Raw genomic sequence first — 27060 nt, 5'->3', positions numbered from 1 at the left:
TAGATATATAAATATATAATATATATATATATGCATACTATACACATATATACTATACATATGTATGTATATATATGTGTGTATATATATATATTTTTTTCAGATATATGTGTATATATTTCATATATATATTTGCAAAATGGCTATAATGTATTCTGTTTGGTAAAGTTTCACGATTAGATGCATGCACATACTAGCCATTCAGCAGATTAACATAAAAAGACCAGCACACTTCAATCCCGAGAGTCCTGTTTATATCCTTTTCCTGTCAGTACCCTCACTAATCTTGACTCCTATTAGCTTTATCTGGCTTTGATTCTATATACACAGAGCTAAAATGTGTGCAGTTGTCTACTGTATTGTATATGTGCTTGTGTGTATCTACACCTGTGTGTATTTTGATGTGTGTTCACTTGTGAATTTCCACTCAGAGACGCCAAGGCATGAGAGTGGAAGGCATATCAGTCTTCACTTCTCACCTTCTCCGAGATGGTCTCCTGGCAGCTTTGTACACCAGGCTGGCTGGTCCACAGGCTTCCCGATCTGCCTCCCATTCCATGGTGGGGATGTTGGCCACAGTCCTGTCTTCACGCGTATCCACTAAGGACCTTACCCACTGAGCTACCTCTCCTGACTCCTAACATGTTCTCTTTTCTGCTCCAGTGTGCTTGTGAATTTTCTTCTCTAGTGGCCCTCCGACTTTCTTCTTTTTCTGGAAGAAAACATGGCTATTCTCAGTTTCCCCTCTTTCTATTTTAAGATTAAAAACGTTTTTCCAACACATCTCGCTTCTGTCCCTCCTCCACCCTTCTGGGATTTTTAGTTGGGTTTATGCGGATCTGCGAATCAACCTGAAGAGAATTTGCATTTTAGTCCAGAGTTTTCACAGTCTTAAACATGTTGTAACATTTATTTAATTTCTCTCCACAAGTGTTTTGGTTTCTTGGTATAGTTGTTTTAAACATTTTTTTCATTAAGTTTGATTTTTTTTTAATTTAATTCTTTAGTTCTACTTTTTTAGGCTTTTAAATTTGTAAAATTGTTTTTATTGTCTGGAACATTGAGTTTTTTATTTAATTTTATTTTGCATTTAATGACTTTGTTAAATGTATATGTTAACTCTAATATTACTTTAGAGCCTGCATGCTTTTGACTACATAATAATGCTTATTTTCTAAGAGTGGTAAATTCATTTTTCTCTAATCTCTTTTATGACTTATGCTTTACAACGCTGGGTAGACCTTCCACATGAGCCGAATTGGTATAATGACAATAATTATTTTTGTCTTTGTTTCCTTTAATTTCCTTGGGGAAAGCTTTCATTATATCATCATCAAACATGATGGGACTGAGTGCGGCATGCTGGCCAGTGTGCTGGCTGTACAAGGCTCTGCTATTCACTGCACCTCTGGTGATAAGTTTAAAAGCCCACTCCGTTCTGTTCTTCAAAGGTGGATGGTTTTGTTTGTTTCTTGATTGTTTGCGTGGCTGGTTTTTGAGAGGTTCTCTCCTAAATAGAACCCAGACTTGTCTTGGACTAAAAGATATAACAGGTTGACCTTCAGTTTTTTTATCTGCTTGCTCTAGCTTCCTCCTAAGAACTGGAATTACAGGACATGAGCCACCATGCGTAGCTTGACTTTCTCCCCCCTCCCCCCTTTTAGTGGTGTTCTTTTGGCTTGGTGAGGAGGAGATAATGTCAGATACTTTGACATGAGGCAGAGATGAAACTTCTCCCAGTGGAAGAAGAGAAAATTTCAAAATTTGTGTGAATGCTTAAAACAGTTAAAGTGAGCTGGATATGAATGGTAATGACAAAGTCCTTGACAGAATGGAACACTGGGAACTATTTTAAATCTCAGCGTTGTTTCTCATGTGCATTGGTGAAAATCAACTCAAGTAGAAAGGCTGACAATTGTCCAGATGGCTAAAGGAGCCTGTGTGGAAAGGAGCTGGGGGAGGGGCCACAGCAGAAGGAAACCACAAGAGGCTTTGGAAGTAATGTGCAGAGATTTTCATTACATGGCGCTGAAAAACCATTCAAGTTGAGTTGTCAGGATGTCATATCCATTGGATGTTGGTGGTGTCACAAATTGAAATGGGGATCTTGGAAAAGGAGTTTCCTCCATGAAAAAGTCATCATCTGTTTTCCAAGTGCCACTGTCCCCAGCACTAGGTAAGAAACTCTAGGGACCAGTCTTGGCACAAAGTCTATCACAGCTCCAAGACTGATAAGGCCATGACGGTATGTTAGACTGATCTTTGCTCTCTGAATATGAGAAGCATTGTGTGTATTTTAGGTAAGTCCCTTAGGGAGCTCTCCAGGGGTTGTCATCTTAGACTCCGCTGGTTGAGCTTCCAGAGGGATGAAACACAGAGTAATGGAGTGACTTTAAAGACATCACTTAGTAGAGCGGGAAAGCCTTCAGAAGATAATGGAGATAGCTGGCCAGTGGAGGTAAGCGTCTGAGCAGTCACTAACATGGGGTGAAGTTCCTGGTGATGACATATGCAGTGACACTGACTCCCCAGCCATAGGAGAGTCCTGTGGTGAAGTGGATAGCAGTAGACTTAAGGAACTGGGGTGACATGTCCATCTGTCTGTCCTTCCTTCTTTATTTATTCTTCTCTCATATATGACATGAAGACTGCAGTTTCCTCTCCTTCTTCTCTCAACCTAACCTCCCCTGCCACTTCCCCTCTCCCCGAGATCCACTCCTCCTCCATTTCCCTTCAGAAAAGTGCAGGCCTCCCAGGGATACCAAACATGACATCTCAAGTGGCATTTTACATCTTCTTAATCAGTGATTGGTGGGAGAAGCCTTGCCAATTGTGGGCGATGCCACCCTGGAATGGTGGTCATGGGTTCTATACAAAGATAGGCTCAAAGGAAAGATAAGCCATAGGGAACAAGCCAGTAAGCAGCGCCCCTCTGTGGCTCTGCATCAGCTGCTGCTTCCAGGTGGCTTTCCCTGCTTCAGTTTCTGACCTGACTTCCTTTGATGATGAACTGTGATGGGAAAGCATAAGCTGAATAAACCCTTTCCTTTCCAAGTTTTTTTTTTTTTTTTTTTTTTTTTTTTTTTTTTTTTGTCATGGGGTTTCATGATAGCAATAGTAACCCTAACTGTGACAACAGTCCCACTCCCAATTGTTATCTGGCCGATTGTTATCTATTTGGTGTTCTTGAAATGCAGTGGTTTTCCTCCTTCATGTCCAGCTTCTATGAAGACATAGTTATATGACAGCTCATATACCTGGTCCTTACCACTTCCTGATGTCACAGTACTTTCCCAAAGCACAGCTGCCACAGCAGCACTTCAAGTACTCCTCGAGGTATTTTGAATTCCAGTGATAGGCAAGGGGCTGTATGTACTATGTGCAGGAGTTATTGAATGTATCCCAATAAGGATTTTATAGCTCCTTTGTATTTCTCTATTAATTTTAAAATTTTCATTTTGTATGTTGACTCTTGAGAAGCATGAACTCTTTCTACTTAGCTTTTCTTTTTTTTTTTAATATGGTATTTTCTTCATTTACATTTCCAATGCTATCCCAAAAGTCCCCCATACCCTCCCCCCATTCCCCTACCCATCCACTCCCCTACTTGGCTTTTCTTATGACATGTGCACTCATTAATTATTTTACTGAGACAGTTAAAATTTAGAATCACATGATTCTTTTTTTTTAATTAGGTATTTTCCTCTTTTACATTTTCAATGCTATCCCAAAGGTCCCCCATACCCACCCACCCCCAATCCCCTACCCACCCACTCCCCTTTTTTGGCCCTGGCATTCCCCTGTACTGGGGCATATAAAGTTTGCAAGTCCAATGGGCCTCTCTTTGCAGTGATGGCCGACTAGGCCATCTTTTGATACATATGCAGCTAAAGACAAGAGCTCCCAGGTACTGGTTAGTTCATATTGTTGTTCCACCTATAGGGTTGCAGTTCCCTTTAGCTCCTTGGGTAATTTCTCTAGCTCCTCCATTGGGGGCCCTGTGACCCATCCAATAGCTGACTGTGATCATCCACTTCTGTGTTTGCTAGGCCCCGGCATAGTCTCACAAGAGACAGCTATATCTGGGTCCTTTCAGCAAAATCTTGCAAGTGTATGCAATGGTGTCAGTGTTTGGGAGCTGATTATGGGATGGATCCCTGCATATGGCAATCACTAGATGGTCCATCCTTTCGTCACAGCTCCAAATTTTGTCTCTGTAACTCCTTCTATGGGTGTTTTGTTCCCATTTCTAAGAAAGGGTAAAGTGTCCACACTTTGGTCTTCGTTCTTCTTGAATTTCATGCGTTTGGCAAGTTGTATCTTATATCTTGGGTATCCTAAGTTTCTGGGCTAATATCCACTTATCAGTGAGTACATATTGTGCGAGTTCCTTTGTGATTGGGTTACTTCACTCAGGATGATACCCTCCAGGTCCATCCATTTGCCTAGGAATTTCATAAATTCATTTTTTTAAATAGCTGAGTAGTATTCCATTGTGTAAATGTACCACATTTTCTGTATCCATTCCTCTGTTGAGGGGCATCTGGATTCTTTCCAGCTTCTGGCTATTATAAACAAGGCTGCTATGAACATAGTGGAGCATGTGTTCTTCTTACCGGTTGGGACATCTTCTGGATATATGCCCAGGAGAGGTATTGCGGGTATAGCTTTTCTTTTTTTTTTAATATGGTATTTTCTTCATTTACATTTCCAATGCTATCCCAAAAGTCCCCCATACCCTCCCCCCATTCCCCTACCCATCCACTCCCCTACTTGGCTTTTCTTATGACATGTGCATTCACTAATTATTTTACTGAGACAGTTAAAATTTAGAGTCACATGATTCTTTAATCCATAAAGGACTGAGCATCATATAGTTGTCTATTATACTCTAAGCTGAGCGAAGCATATTGCAGTAATTATTATGAGTTACCTTTTGAAAGGATGTCCTTAAAATTAGCTGTCCATGCCAGTCGACTCATACACACGGCAGAAATACTTCTTTGAAACATCGTTTTAGCACTTTGTATAAAGACAGCCTTTTGTTGTTGCTGGTTTTGCTTTGCTTTGTTTGTTTGCTTGTGGGTTGTTTTTGTTTTTGTGTGATATGAAAAGTTAAATGCCATTTGGGTGTTTGTCTGGATATTTCCAAATGCCTCTGAGGCCAGGCAGAAGGAAATTTTCATTAAATTCATAAAACTTGTTTTTTGCGTCGGATTTTACACAAAAAATTGTGAAATCTCAGAGAAATCTGTAAATATATATCCCCTGACTTAAAGAAAGCGTTAACTCCTTATTACATAAGTAGCTTTCAAGGTGTTAGCTTTACCTACTATTGAATGAAATTCAAAGGATCTCATATTTTCAATGTGATTTTGTTTTTACTGGAAATTGTTTTTACTAAAATTGTTTCGCTCAGGAATATTTTCTTCAGCCTTATTGAAACGAAAGCACATAAAATATTGAGATTGGATATTTTTCATAAATAAAGATGGCTTATTGTTGTGTGTCCTATAAAGATGTTATTCTAAATGTATGTATCAGAATTGTCTCGAGACAGTTCGGGACTTGACAATTGTTAGGTCCTGTCGTTTATTACAGATCCTTCTCTGTGCTTCCACATCTATAAACTGAGAATATTAATTCTACCTCCTTGCACGTTGCAAATAATAATGGGACTTAATTTGACGCTGAATTTGTAGAATGTTCTGGCACCTGGTGGATGCCCACCAAATGGTGATGCTGGAGACTCCTTTTGCTCTTGCTTCTGGTGCCCAGATTTGGGGACATTTCTTCTTTGAACAATTGGAATTGAGTTCTGCAACTAAGAGCCTTCCTGTCTAGTGTTTCCAGATATTGTGTTTAGCTGTATTTAAAGAATCCTTGGAAGACCCAGTGTGTTTTTTTCTTTGATCCTGTACTTAAAAGGGGAAATTTCTCAGCCGGTTGTTTCAGTTGTGATAATTTCTTAAAGATTAAGGTAGAAAATAACCTACATGATACCTATCTGTAAGTCTAATCTTGGGCTTTAGGGCTTCAGTTTTATTTATGTTTAAATAGACTTTTGGGCTTGTGTTTGGGCATTGCATATTTTCCTTTTCAAATCAACACAATGTTTGTTACATATTGATAATTTGATGACATCTGCACAGCAATTTATATGTCCTTAAGAATTTATCATATCTATGCTGTGGGAATTTGTCTTAGTTTTCTGTTGCTATAAAAGAACATCTATCTGGGGCTAGCTAATTTGTAAGAAAGAGAATCCCATGCAGCTCAGTTAGGAGGTTAAAGAATGGGGTTTTGTTATCTACTTACCTGTGGTGGAGTGCCCTTGGCTACATCACCAGGGATGGAATGATGAGATCACAGGGCACAACTGGGAACATCAGAGCAAAAGTAGACACTTTCCCTCTAGGAAACGGATCTCTTCCAACACCAGCTGCCCTTGGCTCATTCCTTGTGCAGGAGGCCTCAGTCCATCTTTTAAAGATGCCCTTGCTTGCCAACATCACTACACTAAGGACCATGCTTCTGACACTGCAGTATAGGCAGACACAGGCAAACCAAACCCACATCCCAGCACATCCCTTTGCATTCCTGTAGTTATTTGAAACTTAAGAGTTACAGGCTCTATTTATGTAGCTGGGTTTAAAAAACAAAACAAAACAAAAAACCTAGAAGTAATGTTTTTGTATCTTAAAGCCAATGAAGATTTCCACATTATTGTCCCATTTCCTAACACACTCATCACTGCTTCAATCTCTACCTGGGATCAAGCTTTCCAGTTTGCCCAAATGAGTGAGAGCCTGGGAGGCTAGTCTTTCTGTGTCTGCCTTATCCCAGCTTCCACGGTATCTATAAGCTCCATACACATTGCCCCAGATGATGGGGAAATGGAAACACACCCTCTCTAGGTCTGCGGGAGTCTTTTTGTGCAATATTTGAGATTGCTTTTAAAGATGCTTTTGACATTGCCTGACACTTAATTTTCAAAATCACTTTATTGTAGCCTAGAAAAGTTTTAAGATAAACTTCAATAACTTATACATCTTTGGATTTTTATCTCAGATCAGAGTTTGTCAACAGTGCTTGGCCGTTACATAAGCTTGTGCACTGTCTGAGGACATATTTTAATTGATTTGTATTTGAACTGTAAAATGGAAGATTTTTATCTGATGATCAGAGATGGTAGAAAATATTAAGAGTCATATGTAACCTAACAATAAAAAATTAAGTCATTGTTTCTCGGGATTTTGATATATTTAGCATATTCTACATAAATTCAATATAAGAAAATAAGATACTCGATACAGCAGGGGTCAGACCAGATTTATTTTTTATTTGTTTGAAACAAATTCTTCCTGTATTAGAGTTTCTTTTTTGATGGGTTAGGATGAACACTATAAACATTAGTTCATAGATTAATCATTTGTATGTGTGTCTATATATTCTTTGTGAATTTGTTGATTGTGTGTTTGTGTGTGTGTGTGTGTTCTTAAAATCAGACCAAATCTACTACTACCTAGCCTGTTCCCTTGTCCTTAAGTGCCATCTGTACACCCTTTGCCTTTGATGGTCTTTCTCTCTGAAGCCCTTCTAATTTCTTTTCCTTCTCATATTCTGTTCTTTCTCTGGAGTTCCCATGACATCATTAAGTATGGCATTTTGATATAGCTGAATATTGAAAAGGATCAGTTATTTCCCCTGTACAATACAGATATACATTTTAATTCAACAGAATAGGTATGTTTTATGCAGCATTAAATTAAAGGACACATGTGAATCAATCTAATCCATTTTAACATATGGCAGTCATTCAAAATGGTAAATATAATAACTTTCACTTTTCTGTATTTGGCTCACCTTCATTGATAATAGGCTTCTTCAAACTAGGTAGTGGAACATGCCATTCTTAATGTCCTATATTCTTGTGGTGGCTAGTTTTAACTATTAGCTTGGCAAAGCCTAGAATTTCCTGGAATTAGCATAATAAATGGAGACTGTCTTGATCAAATTGACCCTTGGATGGAGGATAGAGTGTTTATTGGTATGGGATACCCAATCTACTATGAGTGGCACCATTCCCTAGGCAGAGATTTCTGAACTTAAAGGAGCAAGCAAGCAAGCAAGCACCAAACGTGCATTTATTTTTCTGTGGAGTTTATATGACTGGCTTTGAGCTTCTGCCTCGACTCTCTACCCTGACGGGCTGTAACTGGGCACTCTGTAAGTTTGTTAAACCCTGCCAACCCTAAGTTGTTCTTTGTTAGGGTATTTCATCACAAAGAAATGAAACTAGGCCTATTCCTACCCTATAGCTGATTCATGGATGAATGAATAGCAGTGCATTTCCCATCCAGTTGAGATGGCTGTTAGAGTGCCATTTATCTCCGCTCTGTGTGAGCTGCGAGGACATATTTGAGTGTACGCTCTAATTTTAGTACTTTTCAGCTTGTAGGGAGGTCCTTTTTGGGTCCTTGTAAACAAGAATAAACTTTACTAAATCGTTTCACCTTCCGAACAAATATATTTTGATTTTATGTATGTGTCGCCACGAGAGAAGAAAAGACTGAAGCAGTGCATCTGACAGTGTATTAACTTGCTCATCACTTAGAAGTATTAATTGGCTGTGTTTCTATTGTGATAGCTTTCTATCGAGGACAAGATTATCGGCTTCGTAGGACAGACTTGATGGTGTCTATTTGCACACACTGGAGTGATATGTTCAGCCCCTAAGGCATGAGAATCCCAAGAGAAAATCACAGCAAACACAAAATCCTTCCATTTCTGTATTGCTGTGTCCAAATTGTACTGGAACATGTTATTCTGCCTTTACATCCATTTACAAAATTGGTCCTTAAAAATCAGCTTTGTGCAAACCCTCATGGGTCCAGAGGTTAAATATACCCACATTTAAAAGAAATACTGCATCTGATAATTTCTGATTCTTGTTAAATAATTTAAGAAGACCAACTTCATTTACCTCTCAACTGTAATTAAGCATGTGCCTTTTGTTTTTCTACTCAGGCCTTTCAATTTGATGGGATGTTTCCCCACAAGTTGATAAATATTTGTTTAATTTCACGTGAATGAATTGAAAAGTGGATAAGAGCCACGTATTTCAATCAGCCATTGTGATGGACCGGAAAGTTTTTATTCTGTAAGCAAACTGTTTTCTATGCATTTAGTGTTGCAGATAGAGCTTATGAGGCCCCAGTTAGTGGGAAGGCCAAGTTCACATGCTGCATACTGAGTAAGGAGACTTACTTACTTTGTATGCCATAGATGCTTGCCATATAAAAGTTTGGGTCTTCACCTGCTATTTGTAGCTGTGTTCTGACACCACCTACTGAAATGGATTAGTATGTAAACCTTATGCTGTATTTCTTCAGAACTCAGCGTTTTATAATAGGCGTGAATTATGTGCTTATGACTCTTTTAATTAGCTTTCATAATTTTGCTTTTCAGTGATAGCAAAATCTTACAACCATATTTTAATGGTATATGTGTTGGAAAGTACTGTAGAGATAGCAGTCATGGCTGGGAGCCCTATTCTTTCTTTACCTCCACCAGTCTCCTGCAGACTCCAAGGGTTTTACTACATTCTGCATTTTATCTATGGAGGTGGGGGATTAAGAGAGGGGTGCTAGTATCCTTAACCCTTTAGTTCAGGCCTGTGTGTGGCCAATGATTCGTATTGTTCAGTTTTGCGGCAGGGGTGAGGCAAAATATATTAACACATGTGGTAGCACTCATGTTCTTATATGCCAGGACAAGTGCCACATGCTTTCATTTTGTCACAACCTACAGCACATGAATTAGACACACAAGGACCAAATATAATCATCCTGTCAGGCCGTTGCAACACCAATCAGAGTTTGGACTGTGCAGTTCACTGATAAAATGGCAATTATCCTTGAACATAAGCATGGCCTCAATTACTTTTCAGACCGTTATATTGAGCACAGTATATGTCAAAGGAAGTGCTTAATTCATTGGCTATGGTTACTTTCTTTTTAGGGGTCTGTTTGTTCTTTGGGCTCACGGAACGATGTAGTGCTGTAGACGGGAACTTAGGAATAATGGCACCTGCAGACTCTGTGTCCCCGTGCTCTGGCATCAGCTCTGCCTTTTGAAAGTGGTCCTTCACAAGTCAGTCTTGCTCCTCACAACTGCTCCAGCTGCCTTCTCAGAGGCACCCCACTTCTTAAAATGTGCTTGTCTTTCTGTTTTAGTTTCACCATTTTTTTAAAATGGCAAGGTCTTCTTATGTGGAAGCATAATTTTTGGGAAATAAAACTGGAAATAGCAAAAGGGAGTTCACAAACAGAGACTTCTTGATCAATAGATATGCAGTTACAATTCCAAGGGGGTTGTTATTGAATATGGGTTATTAATGACCTTTGAATCCCATTTCTCCTAATACTATTAGCTATTGAATGTCTGAATGGCCCTAGTGATTGAATTATGAACACCACATAAGTGTGTAGGTGGCAGCCTTCTTCCTCAGCATCCCCAGGGTTGGTTTTTAAGAAACAACAATAGTCATGGTTGAAAGTCACTTTGTGAACTTTCTGTAAGATGGCCCAGCCACCAGTTCTCTGGAAAGTTTAAGTGGAGACGGTCTTTTTGTACTTGAAAGTAAATATTGGCAATAAAGTTACAACTTGTATTTATAGAATATTAAATATGAACAATTCTGTCTTCTCTACAATTTTCAGACATGCTGTTTTTCAGTTTATGATAAACTAAACCGAAATGCACTGTGTGTTGCAGGGAGTAGGGTGTTCGGAAGTAAGCCTATGATATCAGTTTAAAAATAAGAAAAGGGGGACATATAAATGGTAACCAACTCATCACATTCCTCAGAAATATTTTATAATGATGCGCTCTGCTCTGTTGTCATACTTGGACCCTTCCCATGATGCCACAATGCTTTTCTCATATCTAATAGAGTTCTTACAAGTTCTATATTGCAATTGGATTGGGCAATGAGCAAGAGAAGGGGTGGAACTTTGGTATGTATGTGCACGTGTGTGTGTGTGTGTGTGTGTGTGTGTGTAAAGGACAGAATATTATAAAAGAGCCGGGTAATTAGAAAATATGTCCCCCTGACTTTATTTCTTTTTGAGTGTTAGCACATATACGCAACAGGCAGTTCAAATCCTGTTTGTTCCTATTTTGAAGACATCACTCTTCACAGGGGGAGTGGGGGGGATTGGCTGGTCACCTGTGACTGGGGCTTAACAATGCTAGAACACTAATTTGCTTCTCTATAGAGAACAGCACTTTTCCCTTGGAAATGTACTTGTCTTTTTTGGTAGTGTGTGGCACTGTGCTCTGATGCTCAGGAGTTCAGAGGAGAAACAGTAGGTGTCACTTGTCTCTTAGCAACAAGGATCCTCCTTTTTATCAAGCATTCCTTTAAGTCAAAATAGCTCTAAAATATACCACTTAGATTTGCATTTCTCTCCAGAAATATTTAGATTAAGCTTCTAATATTTTTAGTTTCCAGGATATTCACTGTGACAGATGAAACAGAAATAAATTTAAATAATAAAAACTCAGCTTACATGGAAGAAACTTTAATACTTAAAGTACAAACTGGGACCTATTATCCAGTATCTCAGATTTACATGCACACAACCTGCCTGTCAGGTTCCCTCTTCAGCTGTTAAAATTATGGTGACTGAACGGAATATGTATATAAATCTTTATTACTTGATTTCTTTTCATCAGTACCAGAAAATGCAGAAACACAAGAAGTGAAACCATCATTTATAAACCTCTGTCTCGAAAGCCGAATTCCAAACGGGCTTGCTGTAACAGCACCAGAATTCAATTTGCCTGAAACAGAACAACTAAATTACCTTTGAGCAGAGAGTAAAAATGCCCTGAGTCGTCAGATGTCTATAAACACATCCAAAATGTGTTTCTCTGTCTCAGTTTGAACAGACATAAAAGGACTTCCAGGAGACCTAACAACAAGTGGACAGTCAGTCCTGAAGTGCTTAAATGTGCTAAACTGTAATGTTTAAAGGTGGAGAACCTAATAGAGGGTTGAGCTGTGATGGAGAGGAAAGGACCTGGAAGTGTAGAGAAACATCCTGTCTGGACCCTGGAAGGTAATCCAAACCGAAGCTTTATTTGTGGAAAATATCCCTTTTTGTTATAGCCAAGGTTATTTCTGTAGTCCATGGTGTAAAGTCTTTGAATGCTAATAGAAGCTGGATGATCATGTGTGGAAATTCAGAGGGGAAAGGGGAGGGGGAGGGGGCAGGGGGAGGGGGCAGGGGGAAGGGGGGAGAAGGACTTTTCAAGTGCTGGCAACACAGCTGTACTTTCCCCTGCTTCTTCTGCCCTTTTCACACATTTTGGGGCTGGCAAGATGGCTCAGCGATTAAGAGCACTGACTGCTTTTCCGGAGGTTCTGAGTTCAAATCCCAGCAACCACATGTTCAAAGCTCACAGCCATTGGTAATGAGATCTGATGCCCTCTTCTGGTGTTTCTGAACACAGCTACAGTGTACTTACATATAATAAATAAATAAATCTAAAAAAGAAAAGAACAAGTAAGACTTTAAACACACACACACACACACACATTTTATATTTCTGGCTCCAGGCAGTGCCATTTTGGTTGAGAATAAATCTAAAATTCTTTCCACGACCTTTCTACTTCCTCATGTTTGTATTAGAAACTTAACACATCCTTTGCTGTCCTTTGTCTGATGACAATATAGAACAGTCTTAGAAACCAGACAAATGAGGTCTACAACACTATGTGATGAGGCTTTAAAATGTTCTCTAAAGATTATCACCACTTTAAAGGACACACAGAGATGTGGGGAGTGTGCATACATGTGTGCAGGTGTGGGGAGTGTGAATACATGTGTGCAGGTGTGAGGAGTGTGCATACGTGTGTGCAGGTGTCCCAAGGAGGCCAGGGGCACCATATCCTTCTGGAACTCATGGTACAGCTGCTTTGATCTACACAACTTAAGTGTTGGGGACCGAACTTGGGTCCTCCCCAAAGAGTAGCAAGTGCTCTTAATCACCAAGCCATCTCTCCAGCGTAAGGTTTTGTTTTGTTTTTTGTCTTTGTTTTGTCTTTTCCTTTTTGTTTTTCTTTTTTATTTGTTTTCTTTCTTCTTTTAAATTTACCTTCACTTTTAAAATAAAGCCAGAGGGAAGTGTGTTAGCCACACACCAGACGCGTGGATACTGAACAGTTTGACCCTTGCACCCATCCAACACTTAGTTTATCCAATAACGTAGAAAACCACGGGAAAGATTGCTGGTTTAAGTAGATGAATTCTAAATGACTATTTCTGCCACTGTCCTTACTTTTCAGATTGGTATTATCACTGTTCCTAGTTAGCTACTGCAAAATCAAAGAGAGGATCCTGTGGAGGCTATATGTGATTCCTAGTAACCAGTGTGTGTGTGTGTGTGTGTGTGTGTGTGTGTGTGTGTGTGTGTGTGTGTGTGTGTATGCATATGTATATGTATGTTGTGTTCAGTGTTCAGTGTTCTACTGAACAATTTACTCAGTACTAAGACCATGAGAAAGTTCTCAGAGGTTTCTATATGCTATATTCTCACAGGTCTACAGAGCAGAATGCCACAGACTTCCATGTGCACGGATACATCTCATATCAGTCAGCTAACAGTGCTTAGTGTGAATGAATTCTGCCACTTACTGCCAGAGAAACACAAATCAAAAGTGTATGTCCTTGATGCAAACCTTGAGACCAATGAATAGTATATTATAAATTAGCAGTAGACCATTGTCTAGCACAAGATTTGCACTTTAACTGTTGGCTATAGTACAACTTCTGAAAAGAAGACATAGATGGTAGTGATATCCAACTAGGGATAAATGCTCTCCATCACAAATTGGTTGTTGTTGTGTTTTTCATTTGTTTGTTTGTATGTTTTCAGTTTCGATGTGGCTACTGGTATTCAAAAGGTCTCTGTTTTGAAAAATCTTACTAGATAGTTTCAGATATTTATTTGGCAGAGATAAGTAAGTTTAATTCAGAAGTTGAGAGATTAACAGTTGCTGGAAATGTACCTTTTTTTTTCTATTTCATATCATGCTTTGGTTTTTAAGGGGAGTTGGGAAACCACATAAAGTTCTCTTAGCATGAATAAAATCTGAAACTCACCTCTTCTCTCATGTGGGCTCCATGGAACAGAATCTTTTTCATTTTTCTCTGTTAAATATTTCAGCCATTGATTAAGGCGTGCCAGTTCTTGTGTGTTTGGCACTTACAGTTTTATAGATTACCACATAAACATTGCTTCAGTTAGGGCAGGCATTGGAGACAGAGAAAAAAACTATTCTCAGCCTTCCTGCCTCTGTGGAAAAGCAAATTGGACCTCCCTGATCCTGGATGAGATTTTGAAGGGCATGCTGCCAGTGCATGATGGCTGTTAGATTAGAGAGCTGTCTTCAGAGCCCTACATGAGTCTTCATTTTCTTACATTCACTTGTGCTAGTTAATGTGCGTTGTGGACACTCCGAGGCCCAGCTGGATCTCCAATGGTCTCTTAGGAGTTTGAATTGGCAAAAAGCAAAATTCAGGTCATCTTCAAAAAGAGGCTCTTTCCAGCTTTATAACATCTGAAGGTTCACATATAAAGTGCAGTGTCTGTGAGGGTAGGTGGTAAGATTAAACCATAAAGAATTGCATTGTGCAACTTGAGACGAAGTGTTAGATTCCAAGGGACCCTGGGATCATCTAAATTGTTTTGTTGGACACAAAATACAAGTTCAATCAGTTTCATCATGGGCAAGTGGATCTAAAAGTAGGTTGTGTGCTCAACTAAAGCATCAGGATTTTCTCTTGAGTCTCCAAAGTCTGTGAAAATGTATGGTATTACGTTATGCATACTTAATACAGTTTAATGTTTAAGTCTACAGATTGATTGTACAGATTATGTAATTAAGACCTAAATTGCTTAAGTAGCATATCCACATAATAAACAGAAAGTTCATTTATGTGATATTTCTTTTAGTTTTTCCTCTTAGCTTCTTTCAGTCATCCATTTTACAACCATTCGTTGATCTAAACTCCTCTAGGTCCTCCACTGGTTACCCTGGAATCAGTGGGGGTGCTATGGCAACACTACCTTCTCTCTACAGAAACACAAATTGGCAGGGGTGGAATCACTGGTGCAGGGTGAGGATAGCATGGTGTTTGAGGTCCCCTAGATAGTTTCCCTTCCTTACTAAAGTCCCATGTTTGTCCTTGGTGGGGGTGGGGGTGGGGGTGGGGGTGGGGGTGGGGGTGGGGGGTGCATCTTTACCTCTTACACAAAAGTATTACTCCGGCTACCAGGGGTCTTGGTTCATAGTAGACTTTCATGTAGGATGTTTTAGTGTTACTGGTGATTAACAAAAAATTTAACCAAAATTAGGGAGTAAATAATGATGGACATACTACTCCAATTAAGTATTATCTGTTTTATATGAAACATTAATGTGTTTAAAATCACTCAAAAACCTTCATGGTTTAGGTGCCTTGTGGTGTCCAGAGAGTTTACTTCTAGATCTCTCTATATACCAGAGTTAAAGGATGCCCAAGTTCCTGTCATAAAACTGTATTTAGAGATAACCCGTGTGATCGTCTTCCTCTGTACTCTAAGTCACCCATTTGGTCATGTGTAACAGCTAATAGGTCACTTGTAATACCTAATACAATATCACTATTCTGTGGATATGTTATATACTAAATTGTTAGGGAAAATAACAGGAGAAAGCATATATACACACTCAGTATAGATACAGGTTTTTTTCCTGAATAGTTTTGATCAATAGTTGATTGAGTCCATGTGTGGACCTGGCAGTGTATAGGTATGAACATATATTAAAATATGAAAAACATATAGTCATGTCTTGAAATTTACAAGACTGTAATCAGTGTTGAAAAATTTTGCCTATTCTCCTAAGAAGTTAGAGCTGATTGCAGTAAATGCACTTTGGAGACTACAATGGGCAAGATGTGCCTGGTGACATCACATAATTTATGACTTTCTCTGCATTTTAAGGGATAAAATAGCAAGGTTTTATAAGGCAAAGTGGCAATTTATTCTGAATCACATGAGAATATTTCTAGTTTTTCATTAATATTAAAATATTACGTTACTTTTTTTAGTTGCCTTTCTAGTAGTACAGAAAGTTGCAGGTCATGTTAGGGGTGTGTCTTGAGATACAGTAAAAGATGGAGTAGGGAAATGCAAGCCAGGTGACAACATATTCCAAGACCATAGAACACATAGGCTGTATAGCTCTTCACCAAGGGCTTCAGCCCCCAGAGGGTATGCACTCTGTGGATGTACACGAACACACGTGGAAAGCCAGGTCATTGCCACAGCTCAGCAGCATTGGCAGAGACTGGGTACTGTCAATTCCAAGGCGTGTTCCCTCCTGGGTGTGATTCCCAACCCGGAAAAGGCTGTGGCTAATAAGCTGGCTCCACTGAATGCCAAAGAAAATCTGTCTCATGCAATGGAAATTCTAATGTAGGTTATATGATCGTGATGAATGAATGAGACTAAGAGAAGCAAGATGGCCTGCTGTGCTCAGAGTTCTCCAGGCCAAGGATGGTTACTGTATTTCCAGAAATCTAGGTGGCCTGGGGATTTATGACATTAAGCCAACCATATAAATGTAAAATTTTCGTTCATGATTTTTAAATTTTTTTGTTTTATTTTTATTACATATTTTATTTATTTACATTTCAAATGTTATCCCCTTCCTAGTTTCCCCTCTGAAAATCCCCTATCCCTTCCCCCCTTCCCCTGCTCCCCAACCCACCCACTCCTGCTTCCTGGCCCTGGCATTCCCCTACCCTGGGGCATAGAACCTTCACAGGATCAAGGGCCTCTCCTCCCATTGATGACCAACTAGGCCATCTTCTACTGCATATATATGTAGCTAGAGTCAGGAGTCCCACCATGTGCTTTCTTTGATTGGTGATTTAGTCCCAGGGAACTCTGGAGGTACTGGTTAGTTCATATTGTTATTCCTCCTAGGGGACTGTCACCCCCTTCAGCTCCTTGGGTACTTTCTCTAGCTTCTTCATTGGGGACCCTGTGCTTTGTCCAATAGATGACTCTGAGCATCTTCTGTATTTGTCAGTCACTGGCAGAGCCTCACAGAAGACAGCTATATCAGCCTCCTGTCAGCCAGCTCTTATTGGCATCTGCAATAGTGTCTGGGTTTGTTGGTTGTTTATGGGATGGATCCCCAGGTGGGGCAGTATCTGGATGGTCATTACTTCAGTCTCTGCTCCAAAATTTGTCTCTGTAACTCCTTCCATGGGTATTTTGTTCCCCATTCTAAGAAGGATCGAAGTATCCACACTTTGGTCTTCCTTCTTCTTGAGTTTCATGTGGTTTGCAAACTGTATCTTGCGTATTCTGAGCTTCTGGGCTAATATCCATTCTCAGTGAGTGCATATCATGTTTGTTCTTTTGTGGTTGGGTTACCTCACACAGGATGATATCCTCCAGATCCATCCATTAATCTAAGAATTTCATAAATTCATTGTTTTTAATAGCTGAGTAGTACTCCATTGTGTAAATGTACCACATTTTCTGTATCCGTTCCTCTGTTGAGGGACATCTGGGTTCTTTCCAGCTTCTGGCTATTATAAATAAGGCTGCTATGAACATAGTGGAGCATGTGTCTTCTTACCGGTTGGAACATCTTCTGGGTATATGCCCAGGGGTGGTATTGCTGGATCTTCTGGTAGTACTATGTCCAGTTTTCTGAGGAACCGCCAAACTGATTTCCAGAGTGGTTGTACAAGCTTGCAATCCCACCAACAATGGAGGAGTGTTCCTCTTTCTCCACATCCTTGCCAGCATCTGCTGTCACCTTAGTCTTTGATCTTAGTCATTCTGACTGGTTTGTGACGTGCTTCAATTTATTTTTAAAAGTGAATTTGATTATTGTCTAATCGGTTGATTCCCAATTCAGCCATATTAATTATTCTCTACATGTGTGTCACGTAGAAAGGGCAAGTGATCAGTTTCTCAAAAAAAGATAACATTTCTTTAAACTGTCTTATGTTACTGTGAATAATGAATTTGAGGCACTAGCTTAAGTATCTGTGAGTTCTTCACATATAGTGAATTCACACCTAACTCAGCCTTGGCCCTTTTCTCCTCAGCCCACACCCCTCCCCATGCTGCGTCGTTTTATATTTCCTTCCTTCATCTCCATCTAGGATTTGACCATCTCTTGCCGAGGTTATTGTCAGACTGTCACAGCTAACGCAGCTTCCTCCATTGCCTCCATCGTCAGGTGGCTTCCCCCACTTTTCCCGATAAGGAATGTTGTCCTATAGAACTTTCTCTCACAATAGCTTTTTACTATGCTTCCTTTGCAGGATCAATGTGACTCTAGAAACAAATGGATGAATGAATATCCATATGAAGAGGAAAACCATAAAGGTTGGTTACTCACCGTGTCTGCACCAGAAGTGTCACTATTCTCTTGAGTGGGACACTGTGCATCCCTAAGAGCATTTCTCTGCCTGAATGAGACAGCAGTCATTCAGTGTAGCAGTCACCGTATGCAAGCATCATTGTTCTTTCTGTCCCTTTAAACCTACAGATATTTGCAGATATTTAAAAACAGGGTATGGCTTTTGCTCTTTATACAAGTGTACTATCATTATTTTTCAGACGTAATTTTTATTTATTTACCTATTTATTTACTTATTTGTTTGTTTGTTCACTTATTTGGTGCTATGCCTCATGTGTCGAAGGCTGGCCTCACGCTTACTGTGTACCGAGCAGGACCTTCAGCTTGGCATCCTGTGTCTCTCTGGTGCTGAGGTTACAGGAATCTGCCACTGCCTTGAGTTCATTTAGTGCTAGGGCTTGAACTCAAAGCTTTCTGCATGTCAGGCCAGCTGCAAAGCAACTGAACTAAATCTGCAGCTATGAAACTTGCATTTTAAGAATCGAATTTTAGATGAACATCAAAAACGATAGAAATTTTAGAATGACAGATCACTAAGCAAAAAAAAAAAAAAAAAAAACCAACCAACCAAACAAACAAACAAAAACCAAACAAGAAAGAAAAGAAAAAAAAGAGCCAAATTTTATTTAATATGCAGAAGCTCCTATAAGCATGCTATAAACCTGATCCATGACTGGACAAAGACAAAGATGTCTTTGATTTCCCAAATACAGATGCAACCTAATTGAAAGAAGGTCAAAAATCTGTGAATTTCAAGGGTAGTCTAGTGCTTAACATTTTGTTTGTGGTAGTTATATGAGCTCTTCAAGTACTTCCTACTAGTTATAAAAACTCAGCGTAGTAAGAAGAAAATTAAAGTGTATTAAATAATCGTCATCTTCTACAGTTTTAAAGAATCTGCAGAGCTAGCACAGAGCTTTCTGGCTCAGAGCTCCTAATGTGGCTGCATAATACCCACAATTCATTGCTCTTCTCCTTCCAGCCCGTTTACTCTTCCCAAAGAAATTGATGTCACAGGTTGACTTCTTTGGCAGCCCTTTCTCCCAGGTTTGCAGAAATGATGTTCCATGTCAGACATTTCTCTTTAGCTTGGCATTCTTCCTTCCTCGCTGTGAAGTTTTCTCTTCCTTTCTACTATTGTGTCTGCAAAGGTTTCAGAGAGGAGTTAAGGAGTCAGTGATGGTAGCAAGGAAATTCGTAGGGAGACTTGACCACATTCTCCTTCATATCCTCATTATTACTGCTGTGGGCCCATTTGATTGCTGGTGAATACGAGTGCCAATGTGTCTCCCGATATTCTTGTCTACTGGCTTTCTGTGAAAGGAAAGTGGTGTGGCCTCAATTTTTTTTCTTTCCTTCTTTCTTTTTTCTTTTTTCCCATCAATTATCATTGTGTAAATACTCCCAATGTGGTTGGCTTTAGTAGTTTACCATCTGGGTTATAAGATTCCTTAAAATTTAACAGTTGCCTTTTATGAGCTGGTGATGAGTTGAGTCTAGCACATCATTAATAATACTTTTTCCATGCTAATGTGAAAAATTATTCCTTGAGACTAGCGGGATAAAGCTAGTAAATTTCTGTTTTGTTACCTCACCTTGACTATGTCCCTGACTACTTGTCCTCTTCCCCTCCCTCCTCCTCCTCCTCCTCCTCCTCCTCCTCCTCCTCCTCCTCCTCCTCCTCCTCCTCCTCCTCCTCTTCCTTCTTCTTCTTTGTGTTTTGAATGGGTCAGAGTTAGCTTTGTGGATTTGTAAGTTTTGGCAGTGTCCTTGTTTCTGATTTTATGTCGTCAGCTCGGGATGATGACAGAGCCAATCCCGCTGTCAGCGCTAGCCCTGAGGGTGGAATGAGGAGAACTGACTGTAATATGCTGGAAGAGAGTCTTTCCAGGCGACCACACCTTGTTGCTCATTAGTCACGAGTTCCAGAGTCTTTGTGGAGGGAAGGAGCAGTGAATTTTTGATTATTATTATTTTATTCATTTTCACTCTTTTGGTCCTGGCCTAAATAAAGCGCTGTTGGTAGCGTGCTCAGTTAGGATGCACGAGGTTCTGAGTTTGATCTAGTATTCCCGATCCTGGGTGTGATGGCACACTGCTGTAACCAGTGGTCAGGATAAGGAGGCGGGAAGAGCAGAGTTCAAAGTTATCCACAGATGTATTTTTTGGTGTATTTTTAATAATGATTTTTCAACCATCCTTTTAGTCATTGTTTTCTGTGGATAGAGAGCATGTTGGCTCATAGACAGCTTTTACTCTCATTGGAAAGCTGTGGCCATTCCACCAGCATTTGATTCATGGAGAATTTTATTTTATTTCATTTTATTTTAAATGTATTGACAAGGCCAATGTTAAGACTTAATCTTTTTTAAATAGCACTTGAAGAAGCATTTCTGCCATCTGCGTAATTGAGAAGGATTTGAATACGGCTCCTCTAGTACTTTTGTACACTTTCAGTTTGCCAGTGGTAATAAAGCCTTGCCAAGAGCCACAGAATACCATGCTGTGCCTCTCGGCCTCAGGTCTAAAATGCAAATAGCCTGCCTGGGATTTGTACAGTCGCTGTTGTGTCCAGAAATCACGCTTTCTGAATTGTTTTATGCTGCCTTCTCATTAAAAATATACATCCCCATTAAATCCTTTTCTATATGCAACTTCATTGCACTTGAGTTCTTCCCTCTACCATGAGTCATTAGAAAACATCCAATAAAATTTCCAAAGCTACCAATCATCCACTCTGTCCTGCTCACAGAAACTGTTAGCAGACTGGTGTTTACTCATGAATGTGGTTCTGAAGTTGTCCCTGCAGTGAGCATGGTGGCTTCTGTGAATGTGGCTCCTAGTGTCTGATATGTCAGGATGTCATGTTTGCTTGGTGCTTCTCAGCAGCTGGCTTAGAGCAGATGCTTAAATCACAGACTTGCATACATATTATTCTAGCTTATCAGAGTCGAAGTTAAAATGTCTTCACGTGATCCACAGCTGTTTAAATTACCCAGCATCAACACTGGGTACGGTGGAATCGTAGCAAGTGGATAGCAAGACGGCAGTAGTTCATCTTTCCTCTCTCAGTGCATACCAAAGAGTTTGCTAATCACGATGGAAATGTACAGTGTGGCTAATATCCTTTTCATCCTGTCCCCAGGCTTGATCTTCAAATAATAAAAAGGATGGTGGAATCCAGAGTTTCTTCCATCTTGAACTCAGTAGCTCTAGATGCTTAGAAAGCCACATGGGGTGAGAATGAACTAGGCCCCTGAATCTGGGCTGTGCTAACTCCCTTCAGGATAGCTACCTGTTCTGCCTATGTAGAATCAGAAAAAGGCAAATCTTGGCTCTACCATTCTCTCATGTGATCTAGGATTTCTCCTTTGTGAATTTCAATAATATCTTCCACGAAGTAGAACTAGTACCAGTTGATATATATTTTCTGAGACTTATTTTTGCAGGGTGGGGTTATTTTGCTCAGTTAAGAAAGTTCTTGCCTAGCATTCACGAGTCCTGAATTTGACCCCACACTCCATGAAACAGACATGGCATTTGTCTGGCCTCTCAGCACTGCAGAGGTAGAGACAATAAAATCAGAAATTCAAAGCAACACAGTACGTTTGAGGCTAGCCTGGGATATATATGATCCCATAAAAATTTATGAAAGAAAACAAAAATAAAAGTAGAAAGGCCATTGAAGATAAAGCTAAGAACCCACAGAGCCCTGAGTTGCTACTGAGTGATGTTACCTTTGTATCACTAGTCAGAGACTCATGACGGTGGATGATTTAACTTCTCAGCACCAAACATTCTCGGGGCTGAAATTACCCTCAGGAGTCTTGTAGCTTGCAGGGCAGAGCATGTGGTAGAGGGTGGAATACAGAAGAAGCCTACCTCCCCACTTCAGATTTTTGTGTTTTAATTCCTGGCCAGGATGTCTGAGACCTGTTCCTATCCTAGGAACTCAGTAACTGTGTAGATTATTTCTTACATGTATGGCTTTCCAGCCTTTTCCTGTGGCCTTCCCTGGGGCCACTCAGGCACTATGACTCCAGCAACTCTTTGTTTTTGTTGTTTGTTTTGTTTTGTTTTTGTTATTCTGTTTGTTTTGCGACAAGATCTCACTGTGTCGATTTGGCTGTCCTGGAACTCACTCTGTAGAACAGGCTAGCCCCGAACTCTACTTGCTTCCCTCGCTGTTGGGACTTCAGGCATACATAAGCACCACCTGGGCACACCAACACTTACAAAGGAAAATATTTAATTGGGGTTGGCTTATACACTCAGAGGTTTAGTCCATTACCATCATGGGATGAAGTATGGTGGCACGGATGCAGACCTAGAGAAGAAAATGAGAGTCCTATGTCCAGATCCTCAGGCAGCAGGAAGAGACTGTGAGCCTGGGCCTGGCTTGAATATCTGAACATCTGAAACTTCAAAGCCCATCTCCAGTGACACATTTCCTTCAACAAGATCACTTCTATTCCAACAGGGCCACACCTCCTAATAGTGCCACTTGGGTCTTTTGCATTCAAACCACCACAGGGTCTATGAGTTCATGATTGCTGTAGCTGTATCTTCCTCCGGAGGTGCCACTTTGCAGCCCTTATCGCATCTTTCTGCCCGTACCTTCTTTCTGTACCCTCCATTCTACATTGTTCCCCAAACTGTAGAGTGGTGATATAAACCTCCTGTTTAGAGCTAAGCACTCACTAGCTGCTGCTTCTTAAGCAGGCATGGGTCTGCGTTAACCCACCTTTCACTGCAAAGAGAGACTTCTATAGTTAAGACTGAGAGTAATGCTTGTGTCTGGAAAGTACCTCAACACTATGTCAGCTGCAGTGCAGATCTGTCTGTTTGAATTAAGGCCACATGTCTTGCTTAAAGATGGCATTCAGTAGAGCAGCCAGCATCTTTCAAAGAACATCTCTCCCTCACTTCTTCTTCTGCCTCTCTTATTCTTTGCATTTGATTATAGAGGTTCATAATCTTCATGCCATCATGTGTAGAGTAACTGAGCAATATAGTCTATATGTAGTGCAAGGGTATTTGAAGAGCTATTACAGAAATTATACGGACTTTTTGATACATCTAACATTTCAATTAAACAGCCTTGGTTTAAGAAGACTGTTGTAGTTATAGAGCAAAAGATTATGAAAGATGTATATTTAAACTTAATGTCTTTTGATGAACATTTCTTTGAAGGGAAGGTGGGCATAGAAATTGGGCCCACTGTATCACTCAGGCAGACCTTAGACTTGAGTAATCCTATAGGTAATGGACACATGACTGACTTATGCGTCTAATTTGTTTGATGTGGTTGACATGTACACATGATTGTTGCTTTAGTTTTTAGATCGAATCTCACTGTTGAGCCCAAGCAGGTTTCAAATGTGGGCTCTTTCTCCCTCTGGCCCCTGAGTGCTAGGATGATGGCAACTTAAATAGTTTTCTTTACACATGCTGATGCCAACCAAGGATGCTATTATTCCCTTAAAGATAATTTTGCTAAAAAAACACAGGTAACAATGAACTCAAGCATTGGGTACAATCCTTCAACTTAGTGTTAGTTCAGCATTTCAGTGTGCTGTCCAGCCTAGTGGAAGTCAGGCTCATACATATTCCCTAAGAGCCAGTTAGTTAGTAACCTTCACTAGGCTGTCTCACCTGCATGTGCAGTCAAGTTAATGCAAAGCAGATTTGCTCTAAGAGTTGTTTTCTGTGGCATGGTCTTACCACAGGTTGGTTTAAAAAGAGCACAAATTGGTTATCTTGGTATTATGGTAGTCAGCTCTCTAAATGTTCTCACGGGGACTATATTAGGACACTGGCAAGGTTTCCTTCTTTTTTTTTTTCTTTTTTCTTTCTTTATTTTTTTAATTAGGTATTTTCTTCATTTACATTTCAAATGCTATCCCAAAAGTCCCCCAGACCCTCCCCCCCCCATTCCCCTACCCACCCACTCCCACTTCTTTGCCCTGGCGTTCCCCCATACTGAGGCATATAAAGTTTGCACAACCAATGGGCCTCTCTTTCCACTGACGGCCAACTAGGCCATCTTCTGATACATATGCAGCTAGAGACACGAGCTCCGGGGGGTACTGGTTAGTTCATATTGTTGTTCCACCTATAGGGTTGCAGCTCCCTTGAGCTCCTTGGGTAGTTTCACTAGCTCCTCCATTGGGGGGCCCTGTGATCCATCCAATAGCTAACTGTGAGTATCCACTTCTGTGTTTGCTAGGCCCTGGCATAGTCTCACAAGAGACAGCTATATCAGGGTCCTTTCAGTAAGGTCTCTTTCTTAAAACTGCGTAGCTGAATTCATTTCCTTACAGTGTCTGAGATAGCCTACATTTCGTGCACCTCATTCTCCATTTTCTCAGCTATCTGTTCTGGGCTCGTTCTCAATTGTGGCATCCTCCTGGCTCACTTTCTCAATCTCACCTCCATGGAAATGATCACCGGGATGGCTTTGAACTCACTTAAGTGATACACAGCAACCTTCTTCTACAATTCGAATGCTAGTGTCCTGTCTCTGCCTGCATTTCTATTCTCCACGAGCACCCCACGATGGTGGACTGTTCAACAACTGGGATCTTCCCTTTTCAGGGAACCTGGTCGTCCTTCCAACATCAGGTTATAAAGGGCATTCTTGACCGAGCCTGCAGGTGTAGATCACGTTTATTTTGGAGTCAGGATCTTAGAGCTGGGATGGACCTGATGTTGTTTCTTTCTTACCCATGCCACTAAATGGCTGAATTTAGAGGCATGGGCCACAGTACCTAGCTCACATGTCACGACTTCTATGTGTGTTTGACATTTTGGGGAAAATTCTATTTTCTTTTTGCACTAATGTTCACAAACCTAAAGTGGTTTGTGCCAGTTGTAAGAGATTTAGAGTGAAAAATGGGGGAGGGTGGACCCTGTAACTGGAGTAAAAAAATTCATTTAAATTATTTTGACTTATCTAATTGAAGTCATTGATACACTTCACATTTCACATTATAAAAGACATACCTAATTTTGTATTTTTGAGAAACTTAAAGGAATATGCAGTAAATAATTTTTTAAAAAAAATCTTAATGTCTCATTGTCTTCTAGTCCTCGGTAGCCATAACTCTAGTTTTCAAGTTTTCACAGCAGATTAGCAGTGTTCTTTCTTTCCATATGTTGTGGCATACAGGATAGATTCAGGTTCTAGTTTCTAAACGACTGCTGTTGTACGTTTCTTGCTAATACAGCAGTTATCTGTCCTGAGACAACCTATAAATCACTCAGGACCTGTGAGTGAAGTTCCATTAACCCTTGGCTCAGCAGCTGTCCATGGGATATAACATGTATTTGGGGGGTAGGGCCTCATCCAGATTAGCGAGAGCCTCCAGATCTTAAAGATTTTTTTCCTTCAGGGCAATATAAATAAGTATTATAAAAGTAGGAAGAAAGTTCTTTCTAGCTTTAAAAATTTGTCCCCTCCAAGCAGATCAAATGTCTATGAGATGCACAGTCTGTGAGGAGGAGTTTGGGTCACATTCAAACCTCTATTTTTGCAGAATCAATTCATTAAAGATAACAGTGTATGGATCCTATAGACAAAAAGGCAACAGTTGCAAGGGCAGTGTCTGGAGTTTGATGCTCAAACCTTGTTGAAAGCCATTTCCTCATGTGGCATACAATGATAACCACTGAAGGACACTGTGAATGCTCTTGCTGTAAGCCAGTTTGTTTTTCCACTGACCATTGTGCGCTCAGGTTCAAGAAGAGGAATTCCAGGGGCTGCTGGGAGTCTTTCCTTACATCCATTTGGAATCCTGATACCTCGTGACAAACCCATCATTTCATCCACTAGTTCTGCCCGTCATCCCTGCCTTAGCATCTGAAGAACAATGCTTACTTGCAGTTGGCACTTCAGCTGGAAGATGGAGGTAACTTCCCGAAGTCCACTAAGCAGCTGCTGTGGTAGCCTCAAAGGCGAATGGTTACAAGCATATATGACCGTCCTTGAATGCATTGCCAGTAGATGTGGGTTATCTTCAGTGACCTCATCTGGGTCTGCCAGGCTATGTCCCTTTCATGGTCCGTGAGTTCTCCAAAAGTCACTGGAGTTCAGGAAACATTGACCAGAAGTCATGTTACCTCTAGGAGTCAGGGTTACTTGGTCTGTTCTCTATTTTATTATTTAAGAGGTCATATATAGACCACCCTTCACTGCACATAGAAAGATGCAAACATGTTACCTGTTGAGTCTGGAGTGTTTATCCTTTTACATTGATGACTTCCTTTCTATGCTGTGATGCAGTCTTTCTGAAAGGGAGAAGATCAAAGACTCTGGCTGCTGTCCAGAGTTGTTGTTTCTGTCTGTAACTGGCTTTATCAATCTCTGGAATACTGTGGGACTTGCCCAAGGTTGCATGAGAGTTACAACAAAAGACACATATCTAATCTCTATTTTGTAACATTATTTGTACATTATTTCTAAAAGTTGTTTGGGGGCTGAAAAACCTCCGACAGAGAATTTAAAGTAGAGGGGGTTTGCTCAAAAAATATCTGTGTGGGAGGGGTGGAGTTCA

The 27060-nt window shown here is 40.2% G+C and overlaps 1 protein-coding gene across 11 annotated transcripts in view; it reads left to right on the top strand.

Moving 5' to 3' along the window:
- The window catches only part of Klf12 (Kruppel-like factor 12), a 419711-nt gene that overhangs the window by 117689 nt on the left and 274962 nt on the right, over window positions 1-27060 (top strand). For 5 of the 11 annotated variants that reach the window (XM_030247664.1, XM_006518623.4, XM_030247662.1 and 2 more), the window contains exon 2: window positions 18408-18471. The exons of 4 other annotated variants lie outside the window; for them this stretch is intronic. Coding sequence is in view for 5 of the 7 variants with exons in the window: in XM_006518623.4 (XP_006518686.1) it covers window positions 18439-18471 (33 nt within the window). In the remaining 2 variants the exon portion in view is untranslated. Of the gene's footprint in view, window positions 1-11611; window positions 12129-18406; window positions 18472-27060 lie in introns of those variants that run through there. 2 more of the 11 variants (XM_011244969.3, NM_010636.3) reach the window with 2 other exon arrangements.

The sequence above is a fragment of the Mus musculus genome, chromosome 14 (assembly GCF_000001635.26).
Source record: "Mus musculus strain C57BL/6J chromosome 14, GRCm38.p6 C57BL/6J".
NCBI lineage: Eukaryota > Metazoa > Chordata > Mammalia > Rodentia > Muridae > Mus > Mus musculus.
The sequence above is the reverse complement of the archived record's forward strand: the minus strand, read 5'-3'. Positions and strand labels throughout refer to the sequence as shown.